The sequence below is a fragment of the Rattus norvegicus genome, chromosome 1, assembly GCF_036323735.1.
Source record: "Rattus norvegicus strain BN/NHsdMcwi chromosome 1, GRCr8, whole genome shotgun sequence".
In the NCBI taxonomy this organism is placed as follows: domain Eukaryota; kingdom Metazoa; phylum Chordata; class Mammalia; order Rodentia; family Muridae; genus Rattus; species Rattus norvegicus.
The window spans coordinates 205,864,189-205,875,240 of record NC_086019.1 but is presented as its reverse complement, the minus strand read 5'-3'; the positions used below and the strand labels follow the sequence as shown (position 1 = coordinate 205,875,240).

The 11,052-nt window shown below is 50.2% G+C and overlaps 2 protein-coding genes across 9 annotated transcripts in view; one reads left to right on the top strand and one right to left on the bottom strand.

Moving 5' to 3' along the window:
- Nucleotides 1–1,307: 1,307 nt before the first annotated feature.
- On the bottom strand, nucleotides 1,308–9,677 carry Tmem80 (transmembrane protein 80). Of its 2 annotated transcripts, NM_001402263.1 has the most exons (5): nucleotides 9,541–9,677; nucleotides 5,422–5,441; nucleotides 4,678–4,771; nucleotides 4,507–4,599; nucleotides 1,308–2,610 (listed from the first exon to the last, which is right to left on the bottom strand). In NM_001402263.1, the coding sequence occupies exons 1-5, from the start codon at nucleotides 9,557–9,559 to the stop codon at nucleotides 2,405–2,407; spliced, it is 432 nt and encodes a 143-aa protein (NP_001389192.1). In that variant the 5' UTR covers nucleotides 9,560–9,677; the 3' UTR covers nucleotides 1,308–2,404. The 2 variants fall into 2 exon arrangements, with proteins under 2 accessions (NP_001389192.1, NP_001389193.1); NM_001402264.1 differs by lacking the exon at nucleotides 4,507–4,599.
- A 457-nt stretch (nucleotides 9,678–10,134) lies between these two features.
- Nucleotides 10,135–11,052, top strand: part of Deaf1 (DEAF1 transcription factor) — a 33,679-nt gene continuing 32,761 nt past the window's right edge. For 6 of the 7 annotated variants that reach the window (XM_063275606.1, XM_063275596.1, XM_008760013.4 and 3 more), the window contains exon 1: nucleotides 10,237–10,525. In XM_063275606.1, coding sequence (XP_063131676.1) covers nucleotides 10,237–10,525 — 289 coding nt within the window. Of the gene's footprint in view, nucleotides 10,526–11,052 lie in introns of all 7 variants that reach the window. The other variant, NM_031801.2, reaches the window with a different exon arrangement.

Sequence of the window (11,052 nt, the reverse complement as noted above, 5' to 3'; positions counted from 1 at the left end):
ATCTTTAGAGAGGGGTACCAGCCTCCACCATGTTGACCCCCCAGGCTACCCTGCCCACCTTGCTGTCTGACAGCTTGGGGCAGGGTTGGGTGACTTAGAGCAGCCAACTTGCTGTTGAGAAGGAAATAAACAGTTGTGGCCTGCTAGCCAAGGTACTGCCCTTAAGTGAGCAGGGACCCTAAGGCCCCGGCTATTGTTCCTAGAGTTGGGGCAGAGGAAATGGGTGCTGCCGGGAAGTCAGGGTCCCAGGTTACAGTCTCAGAAGGGCAGGGCCCTGGCATGTTTCCCCTGGGCAAGCAGCTAGCTCTTCCTAGGGTATTGGGTGCTCTGCCCTAGAGGGCTAGCGGCACTGTCTGACATGGCTTGTTGCCCACTTGAAACACTTTGGGACACTACAGGTGAGAGGACAGAGGGGTGGCAGAAGTGGACTCCAAGCCCAGCTCCTGATGAACCCCAGAGAGGCTTCCTGGTTCACAGCCCTTACTGCTGATCTCACAGAACTGGTCCAATCTTGCTCTGCCTGTGACCTCGCCCTGGCCTAGCAAGCAGGGGTCAAGTGGTCAGCTGTGTAATGGGAGGGGCAGGTGTGTGCCCTGACATTCCTGGGCTGAGCTGGGGATAGGTGAAGTGTGGAAAACATGTATGGCAGCTCAGGCGGGGCTCCTCTGTGCTGCTACCGGTCTTCATAAACTTGGTTGTGAGGCAGCCCAGGCTGGTGGTGGTGACTGATGCCCACTCTGGGTCACGTGAAGTACCACCTTCATGTGGCCAGTAAGGACAGGGGTGTTAAAGGCTTGAAACTCTGGCTTAGGTGTGCACGTAACCAGCTTCCTTCCCAACAGAGGTCCTGACTTGATCTATGGGAGTGGCTGAGCCCTTAGACCCACTGGCCCTAGCCCACTCTGCCTACACAGGCTATCCTTGCTCAAGCCACAGGGACACTGGGGAGGGGTGCTCATAGGCTTTCTAGACATTGGGCCTTCCAAGTCTGCCTGTGGCATAGGCAGAGCACGTCTCCAGGCCCTTCTGGTATTCACCACGGTCTCTGGGAGACATGAATTAAAGGAAATCAGCCAAGGACCTATGTGTATAGAAGGCTCCCTGATCCTAGAGAAGGCTCTGGATGGCCCAGAATGCTATCACCTTCAACACACTTCATAGGGAGGCTTCTGGCTCATTACCAGGGTAGAGAGAAGCCGGGTAGAGGCTACAGAGCGAGTCCAGGACAGGGCTGAGAAGGGGCAACAGGGGAGCTCTTCCATATCGGACGCTGGGGAAGGTAGGTGGTTATAATGAAGGCAAAGTCATGACGGCATAACTACTTATTTATTTTTTTAAAAGAGAAACTAGATATTTGAACATAGCATTGTAAACAGAAAACACCTAACAGAATGACAGAAACTGTAAAAAAAAAAATACTGCTTAAATACTTTTTGAGAAAAAACAGGCTAGGAGGAGAGGAGATGAAACTCACTTGGCACTCTACAAAGGCTGCAGTTTGGTGAACTGTGACTCCCAGACAACCTGACTAAAAGTTGTTCTTTTATTCTGTCTTCTGCTCCTTGGAACTTCCCCAGCCCTACCTCCAGCCCTGAACATGGCTGAGATGGCCATAATAGCCAGCTCTCTGGCCTGCATACTTTTTTTTTTAAAGACACAGTCTCACCATGTAACCCTGGGTGACCCTCAAATTACCATGTAGGCCAGACAGGCTGGCTTTGAACTTACAAACATATACCCATCTTTGCCTCTTGGGTGCTGGGATTAAAGGTTTGTGTGCCACCAGACCTGGAATACATTTGCTTTTGTTTCCTTTTGGAAACCAAGCCGTTTCATTCAGGGCTGGCCTGATGGGGAGGCAAATTGGAGGGACACTGGAACACAAGGCCTGCCATCCTGCAGCTCCAGGGGGATCCCAGCTCTGGACCAAAGTCTGGCAACTAAGTACAACAGGCTCTCAGAACAAGACCCAGGGCCAGTGCTCCCGCACAGAACTCAGTAATCTGTGTGTGAGAAAACACATGGTGGCAGACCAGCACAGCCAAGTTCTCCTGCCAGGATTCTGTGTTTCTAGGGCCGAGACAAGGTGGAGCTGCAGGGCTATCCTGGCCGATGACTTCCTGAAAGGCTTTGCCTTTCACTAGCCTGGGGATCACTGGTGGTCCTGCTATAGTCAGCACCCCAGCACAGGACATGGGTACACATCTCTGGGATTCACTAGACTATTGTCCATGATGGCCATCTTCAAGCTTCTAAGTCTGTCCTTCCCTAGGTCTTGTACCCCCCTCACTAAAAAAGATGTATAAACCATCTAAGATAAGCAATAAAAAAGATTCCCTCCTTTCTGGGCAAAGGAACTGGCTGGAGGCTGAGGAGCACTGCTGTGCAGGTTGTCCCGGTCTGTCTACCTGATGAAATCAGCAATGACCACCACTTGCAGGCCGGCCTCCAGCCCATGCAGCACCAGGAGAACCGTGCTGAGGACTGAGTCCATCCACAGGACCAAGGTCTGCCAGAGTAGGAAGTGAACAGAAAGGAGGCCACTGACTGCTGTGAATGCCAGGCTGGCTGCCAGTGGCACTTCAGCCTCCGTCAGGTTGCCTTGTGTGCCTGGAGAAGAAAACAGACATGAAGTGAGGCGGGGGCTGCAGGACTCACCGACTGCTTGCCAAGGGTCAACGAATTCATGGGATTTGTGAACACTGCCCACTAGGGCCACTCATGTCAGACAGTAGCAACAAGGAAAGCTCAGATTCTCTACTCTTTTTTTATTTTAAATATTTATTTTATTTATATGTGTACTATAGCTGTCTTCAGACACACCAAAAGAGGGCATCAGATCTCACTACATACAGATGGTTGTGAGCCACCATGTGGTTGCTGGGATTTGAACTCAGGACCTCCGGAAGAGCAGTCAGTGCTCTTAACCACTGAACCATCTCTCCAACCTCCAGATTCTCTACTCTTAAGGCACAAACAGTTTGGTTTGAAAACTGTGGGCATTTGCCACCTTTTTCTAACCCCAAGAGGGATCAAAGGGATTTCGTTTAAAATATCTAAAAATATTTCAGTCTGGGTTAAGGCAGGCTGGTTCTGGAAAGTTTCATGAATACTTATGAAAAACAAACTGCCCACTTTACAAACAAATGGGTCATTCATGGAAAACGCCAGCTTGGAGCTGCCGGTAGTTGACCAGCTGCCAGGGCTGCTGGGGCTGTGTCTGAAGGTCTGAAGCTGACCCCAGCCCTGGGTGTCTGATGAGGCTGACTCGAGTGGATGGGGGGTACTAACTGCTTAGAGATCCAATGCTGACAGCCCCCTACAGGGTACTACAAGGGGTTGGCCTGACCTGACTCTTCATTCTGTGGACCATGGGAGCACTGCCCACTGAGTAAGCTGTGCTGTGTAAGTTCCGGTACAGTCCATGGCAGCAGACACTGTGGCTCTGTCTAGAATGACCAGAGAGGACACTCTACCCCCAACAGAGTGGGAGGGAAGGCACCAGATCCAATCAAAGAGAAGGATCAGAGCCTGACAGTGCAATGGACCTGGATGTGGCACCTCCTTTACGTGTCTGTGACTGAGTATAGGAAAAAGTAGGGGCAGAGCTAGAGACCGAGACCTGTGCTTGTCACTACAGCCAGCTATGGAAGGAAGACTTCCATGTTTTACCTTTTGCATTCTTTGTCCATTAGAAGAACCTACGTGTACTGACCCTAACCCTGATCTAAATGAACTATGTGATTTGGGGGGAAAAAAAGTACAGAGCATAGTACAGTTCACCGAGGGATGTAGTTCAGTTGATATGACGCTTGCCAACATGCAGGAGCCCTGTGTTTGATCCTACTAATGCACAACTGGATGTGATGCCTATAATCCCAGCACTCAGGAGGAAAAGGCAGAAGGATCAGGAGTTTAAGGCCAGCCTTAGCCACTGGAGACTCTGTCTATAGATAGATAGATAGATAGATAGATAGATAGATAGATAGATAGATAGATAGATAGATAGATAGATAAGATAGATAGATAGACAGACAGACAGACGGCAGGCAAGCAGGCAGGCAACTGGCTAAGAGTGGCCTCTTAAGGTGGGAACTGATGTGATGCTGAGCCTGTCCTTCAAGGGACCTGGCAAAAACTCCACACTTCCTCTCTGCCAGACTTTCTCCCTGAGGGCTGAAGCCAACAGGGAAGAGGGAAGTCCAAAGGAGTGATCTGGAGCTCCAGCTTCAGGCTGGGCTTCCCGTCTGAGTGTGGCTGTGGTATACACATCCTTCCAGACAGGAGGATGTCACCAGTGTCAATTAGTCTTGGAGCAAGGCTTCTGAACAAATAGTTAATACTTAATGACAACATAAGGTGATACTGCAAAGCACCCAGTAAAGCTGCCTGAATGAAAGTGTTTCCGAGACCCACACTATAACGTGATTAATACTTAAAGGTTCAGAAAGTTTGAAGGGACACCTATGGGACTACAAGCATTTTATGGTTTCAGAGAAAACTCACCTAGGTATAGCTGAGCTACTTCGAAAATTCCCATCAGAAGCAAGAGAACCAGATCCAGGACCAGACAGTTAGAAGGATAGCTGAAAACCTGACCTAGGGACACATACAGCCAGACTCAGATCAGCTTATTCAGGCACAGTTCCTTTGATGGGCCTGGCACTTGTCACTTACTTTTGTACACAATCATCAGGAGTGTGGCTAGGAAGTACAGAGCATAGTACAGCCCACTGAGGTGGAACAGCATCTGAAGAGGAACTGACGAGAGCTGGTAAGTAATCAAGGATCCTCAAGCTCACCAATGAGATGTACCTACCCAGGTGGCATTTTGCCACTCATAGCTGCAAATCAGCAGCTGGGTAAATTCCGACAGAAGGGCACCAACAGATGGACATGGAACCCGGCCACTGGCTCCTGCCTGCTTGGGGCTTGTACTGCTACATGGGCTCCTGGAGTGCTCACCTGAGGGCACCTGCTGGTCACAAGAGTGATGCTGGGCCCCCTCCCCACCCTGGCAGGGCATGGCCTAAGCACCCCAGTCCCCAGCAGATGAGGCAGGACAGAGGGAGTGATTCATGTCACAGGTTACATAGGATCCTTGCAATTTTCTTTAGAGAAAATATATCACGTGGTTATTCAAAGTAAGGGGGTTTTGCCTCCTGCCATGTTGGTTTGGTTGGTGGTAGACAAGTGGCCATCCTCTTAAAGTGCCTGGCCTGAGCTGGTGGGTGACAGCCAGTACACCATGGAACACTCCCTCTTACAAGTTACTAGTCAGATTTAGGAAAAAAAATGGGGGTAGGGACCATGAAAGGCACAAAAAGGCTGAAAGCTGACTGTGTCAGTCTGCAACTTAATGTGGTGGAGCCCTGTAGGACTGTGCTTGTCAGGCCTTGGGAAGCAGCAGCAGCAGGATACCACCTTGAAGGAGCCTCTCCCTGGAAGACAAAGGACAGCCAGTAAGACACCGACAGCAACATGGCAGAACCTAGTTCGCCGACTCCATGTTTATAAATGGAAGTGACCTATGGCTGCACCGAGGCTCTTTTTTTTTTTTTTTTATAAAAGATTTATTTATTTATATATGTGAGTACACTGTCACTGTCTTCAGACACACCAGAAGAGGACATCAGATCTCATTACAGATGGTTGTGAGCCACCATGTGGTCGCTGGGATTTGAACTCAGGACCTCTGGTAGAGCAGTCAGTGCTCTTAACCACTGAGCCATCTCTCCAGCCCGAGGTTCTTGAATCACCTCTACGCCTGTCCCTTGTAGGACGTTGTTTTCTGCTGGAATTTTACTTAACTTCCCAAAATAACTGTCTGAGGGGAAAGTACTTTCTGAAGCAGCCATGTAGCTGTGCAGACTCTCAGACCGTCTCCTGCTCCATGAAGGTATTAAGAGTCAGCTCTAGGGTGTAATGGAGCCTCCCTTGTGTCTCTGGGTCTGGTTTTATACTTGAAAATCTGCCTGGCCCCTCCCTGAATGGGACGTGACCTGGGTCAGACTACCTGTCTGGAGCTCACAGCAGCTGCACATTCACGCTGTGCGTGTCTCCACATGTGCATGCACACCATTCAAACCCAGAATTTGGCCAAAGCCTCCTGTAAAAGAGGCTGACTTCTGAGCAGAGACAGTGCAGCAGTACCTGAACCCAAGCTCTGCAGTCTTCTGCCCATTCGTTCCCTTTGCTCCCTAGAGTTTCAGCAGAGAAGGAAGTAATACCTTGCTGACTTTCTATGGGTCACTTATATGGGTCACTAAACTTTGAAGGCCAGCTTGAAGCTGCTTACTCTGGAGTTGTGGACTCTTGCATGGGCAAGTCATAAACTGGTAAACACAGGACATTAGTAACAGCCTTTGGACAGCCTCCCAGCAGGCACACATGTGAGAGCAGGAAGCCAGGTGAGTGTGGCTGGAGTGGCATTATGTTTCCACAGGGTGCTCTAGTAAACCTGATCTGTTCTTTTCCACGCCCCAGCTAAACTAGGCTACCTCGACACCCATCAATATTTGGGTTGGCTTTACAAACTTCATTGGGGTTTTCTGCCTTTTGAATCCTTTTTTTTTTTTTTTTTTTTTTGGTTCTTTTTTTTGGAGCTGGGGACCGAACCTAGGCAAGTGCTCTACCACTGAGCTAAATCCCCAACCCCTTGAATCCTTTTTTAATACCCCCCTTACTTTTATCTGCATAGATGTTTTGACTGCATGTATGTCTGAACACCTTATGCATGAAGTGCCAGCAGAGGCCAGAAGAGGGTGTTAGATACCTGGGATTGGAGTTACTTAAGGTTATGAGTTGCCAATGGGCACTGAGAGTTAAACTTAAGTCCTCTAGAGGAGCAGCCAGTGCTCTTAACAGCTGAGCCATCTCTCAAGACTCCTTTTGGATCCTTTAATAATAATAGCTAGGATTAGGGCTGGGATATATATAAAAGATAAAACACTTGTCTAGCATGCAAAGGTCCTAGGTTCAATCCCCAACAGTGACACATATCCCCGAAAAAGCGGCAGAAGTATTTAAATTTTATCTGCTGGTTGTTTATTGTTAAAGATCAAAACTGTGAGACTTGGGGGAAAAATACTGTACAGGGGGCTAGAGATAGAGTTCTGCCAGTAAAAGCAAATACTGTCTTTGGTTCCCAGCACCTACATCAGGCAGCCACAAATGTCTATAATTCTAGCTCCAGAAAATCTAATGCCTTCTTCTGGCTTCTGTGGGCACCTTACACTTAAAGTGTTTCCCTGCATATACACACAATGAAACATTTTACAACTACAGTATAAAAACCTCACATGACATAATGTTAGTTAGTTAATTAGTTAGTTAGATAGTTAGAGAGTTTGTTTTCTGACAAAGGATCTTACTATGTAACTCTGGCTTTCCTGGAACTCACTATGTAGACCAGGCTGGCTTTAAACTTTCTTTCTTTTTCTTTTTTTCTTTCTTCTTTCTTTGGGACAAGGGTCTCCTATTTAGCCTAGGCTGATCTTGAATTTATAATTCTGCCTCAAATTTCCCAAATGCTAGGATCATACTGTTTTTTGTTTGTTTGTTTCAAGTTTGAGATAAGGCCTCACTACTTAGTTCTGACTTGTTTGGCCTGGAACTAATAGCCATCTTCCTGACTCGGCCTCTTAATTGCTGGATTAGTGGAGACAGTCAAAAGCCCAGACTGGAAACTGGGTGTTTTATACAACTTAATTTCAAGACCATTTTCTCGCCCAGGATTTCCTTTTTACTGTAAACATGCACACAACAATAGCACTCCCAAGTCTGTGGTAGCTATTTTTTTTTTTTTTTTTTACTGGAGCTGAGGACCGAACCCAGGGCCTTGCGCTTGCTAGGCAAGCGCTCTACCACTGAGCTAAATCCTCAACCCCTCTGTGGTAGCTATTAAACAAAGCATACAGTGGGAGGTGACAGGCAAGGCTGCATGTGTAGTACAATCACATTTCTGACATGTGTTCCATTAAGGAACATTTGGGGAAATGGATGCACTGGTCTGAGCTGGCTACGACCAGCTTCTGACTCATATTGCTGGTACTTGGCCCTGCCTGCCCATATCATCTAGGCCCAGACCTCCTCATTTGGCCTGGGACTCAGCCATAGTGAAATATTAGCTATAGCACTGTCTGGCTGTCTGAGACTCAAGTAAGCCAGAGGGGTGTGTGTGTGTGTGTGTGTGTGTGTGTGTGTGTGTGTGTGTGTGTACACGAGCGCGCGTATACACACGGGTGTGTACTCATCCAGGGTAAGATGACATCATTATGCCATGGCTGTGTCTGGTGTGTACCAGGTTTGCCATGGCTTTACCCAAGGTATACCTCAGGTATGCTATGGAGGTGCTGAGAACTATAGGTGTACTTGGAATGAGCTGAATGTATGCTATGAATATCTTGAGCATATCTCAGTGCATGCCAGAGGCATACCATGAATGAATGTGTGGTAAGCTGCAGGTATGACAAGGTGTTCCCTAGGGTGTGTCACAGCTATACCTGGTTAAAAAAAAAAAAAATCCCATCAAAGCCAAGGGACTGAATTTTAGCTCAAAGTTCCAGAAAGCCAAGTATTTCAGAGCTGAAGAAAAGCAGCTGACCTTGACTTCAGACACCAGAATCCAGAAGAGCAGATGACCCTTACCCCAGATACTCCACGGGTACAAAGAGACAAAAGACCCTGAAATTCCAAAACCAGTTTGTCTAAGGAAAACAGCTAACTTATCTAGAATGCACTTAACAAGCACCCTTTCCCTACCCTTAGCTACAAAAACCTATGAGTCTAAAGCATGTAGTTTATTGTCTCGAAGTGGTGTCATTGAGTGACTGGATCCTGTGCCCTGATCATCCTATGGCACAAGCCTGCTTTAGCTGTTTGAGGTCAACTAAACCATCATCTTTTAGTTTTTTCCTACAAACTTAATTCTTACTTATTCTTACATCTCGAGTGAGCAACATGAGTGTATTGTGGGTATGACAGGGGTGAGCTGAATATATACTATGGTTGTCTTGGGTATTTTCAATGTGTTAGTCCGGTGTGCCAAGGGTTTAGTGCAAGAAATAGGTGTGCCAAGGGCGTACTCAGGGTGAGCAGCGGGTATGACATGGGTGTGCTCTGGATGAGCCATAGGTATGCCATGAATGTCAGCTTTAGTGAAATACAATTGTGTACTTCGTATGTCACTATAGTGTACTCTGGGTAATCCACAGGTGGACCCCGGGTCGCAGGAGTTGTGATATGGTTGTATACGGGGGGTCTCCCAGTGTGTGCCTCAGATATGTCACTGGAATACAGAGACAAGCTTCAGGACAGCCGTCTGGACATCCGAAATGCTCCCACGCCCAACCGGAAGACATGGCCCCTCCTCCCCCTCTCCAACTGCGGCGCAGAAATCCGGACTAGCGGGCTTAAGCCACCAGGTTCCGGAATAGCGAGGTAACAATCAGAGAAGTTTGCGGAGCCAGCCCAAATAGCCTTTCATCGTGACAGCATGACCACATTGTCCCGGCGATCGCACAGCCCCGCCCGCCTCACCTGGCCGCACGGCCGCCATTTTGCCGCTGGGTCCGCCACAATCCCAGCAGCCTCTTGGCCGCACCCTCCCGCCATCTTCACTCCTCCCGCCGCGCGCTGCAGCGAGCGTCCGACCGCGGCCGAGGCCCGATTCTCCCGTCCGGCAACACTCGGGAGCTTTCGGATAGAAGGAGGCGGGCACTGAGGCTCCGGAGAACTCTGCTCGGAGGCATTCGGCGGAGTTCGGCTAGGCCTCGTATGGGTTCGGCTTCCGCCGCCGCCAGAGGGGGTTGAAAAAATCTAGTGGCTCCAGTGTCTGTCCGCGAACCTAAATTTCGTTGGAAGCCGGCGAGAAACTACCCAGAGCCAGCCAGCTCCATCGGTTAGTGACTACAGTCAGATCAGCTTCCTAGACAGCGAGGAAGAAACGCTCGTAAGGTTTCGTGAAACTTCGGGACCATTCGTACTAGCTCGATTCTGCACTTCGGGAAACTTCGGAGAGCCTCGGTTCTACACTCGGGACATTAGCTCGGCTCTGCGGGCAGCTTCGGCTCGGTTCGGCGGGCGTCAGACTGCCTCTTCGGTCGCTGCTCGGGCGGTGGCTTCGGGCGGCCTCGGCCCAACTCGGGCGGCCTCTTCGGGCCCCGCTTCGGGCTCGGTGCCTGGCGCTTCGGGCGGTCCCGGACAGCGCCTTCGGGCGGACTCGGTGGAGTCCGTATGGAGGACTCGGACTCGGCGGCAAAACAGCTGGGCCTGGCCGAGGCGGCAGCGGTGGCGGCCGCTGCCGCTGTGGCGGCGGCCGCCGCGGCCGCAGCGGAAAGCGAGGCGGAGGAGCCGGTGTTAAGCAGAGACGAGGACTCGGAGGAGGACGCAGACTCCGAGGCGGAGCGCGAGACGCGGCGGGTCACGGCTGTGGCGGTGATGGCGGCCGAATCTGGGCACATGGATATGGGTACCGAGGCTCTGCCCAGCCCTGATGAGGCCGCCGCCGCCGCCGCCTTTGCAGGCAAGTGCGCCCGCCGGCCTCGCGCCTCACCGGGTTCCCGCGTACAAGCCCTGAACACATGCACCATGCACAGGCTGCTTCCCATATGCATTATGCATCTGTCATGCACATCTGTCTCACAGGGAAGGCTCTCTTCCACCTGTCCTGCACATCTGCTTAGCACCTGCCCTGCCAGTGCACCTCACAGTGACCTGCACACCTGCCCTGCCCCTGTCCATGCACCATATACCTGTCCCTGCACCTGACACCTGCCCTACCTACACACATGCCATGCTCTGCACCACCTGTGCACTTCACACTTGCCCGAGCACTTAACAATGCCTGAACACCTTCTCTGCACCTGCCCATGCATCGAACAATGCCTTGCACACTTGCTCTGTCCCTGCTCTGCATTGCACATCGCCCTGCATAATCTCTCTCTCTGTCTCTCTGTCTCTCTCTGTCTCTCTCTCTCTGTCTCTCTCTCTCTGTCTCTCTGTCTCTCTGTCTCTCTCTCTGTCTCTCTCTCTCCCTCCCTCCCTCCCTCC

Excerpts from the sequence above, each read along its gene's own strand:
- Tmem80 (NM_001402263.1), bottom strand. Across the intron at positions 4,772-5,421 it reads GGAGAGGCTCCTTCAAGGTG|CTCTCGTCAGTTCCTCTTCA; the intron begins GTATCCTGCTGC and ends ATTACTTACCAG. Across the intron at positions 4,600-4,677 it reads CCTGATGATTGTGTACAAAA|GTCAGGTTTTCAGCTATCCT; the intron begins GTAAGTGACAAG and ends ATGTGTCCCTAG.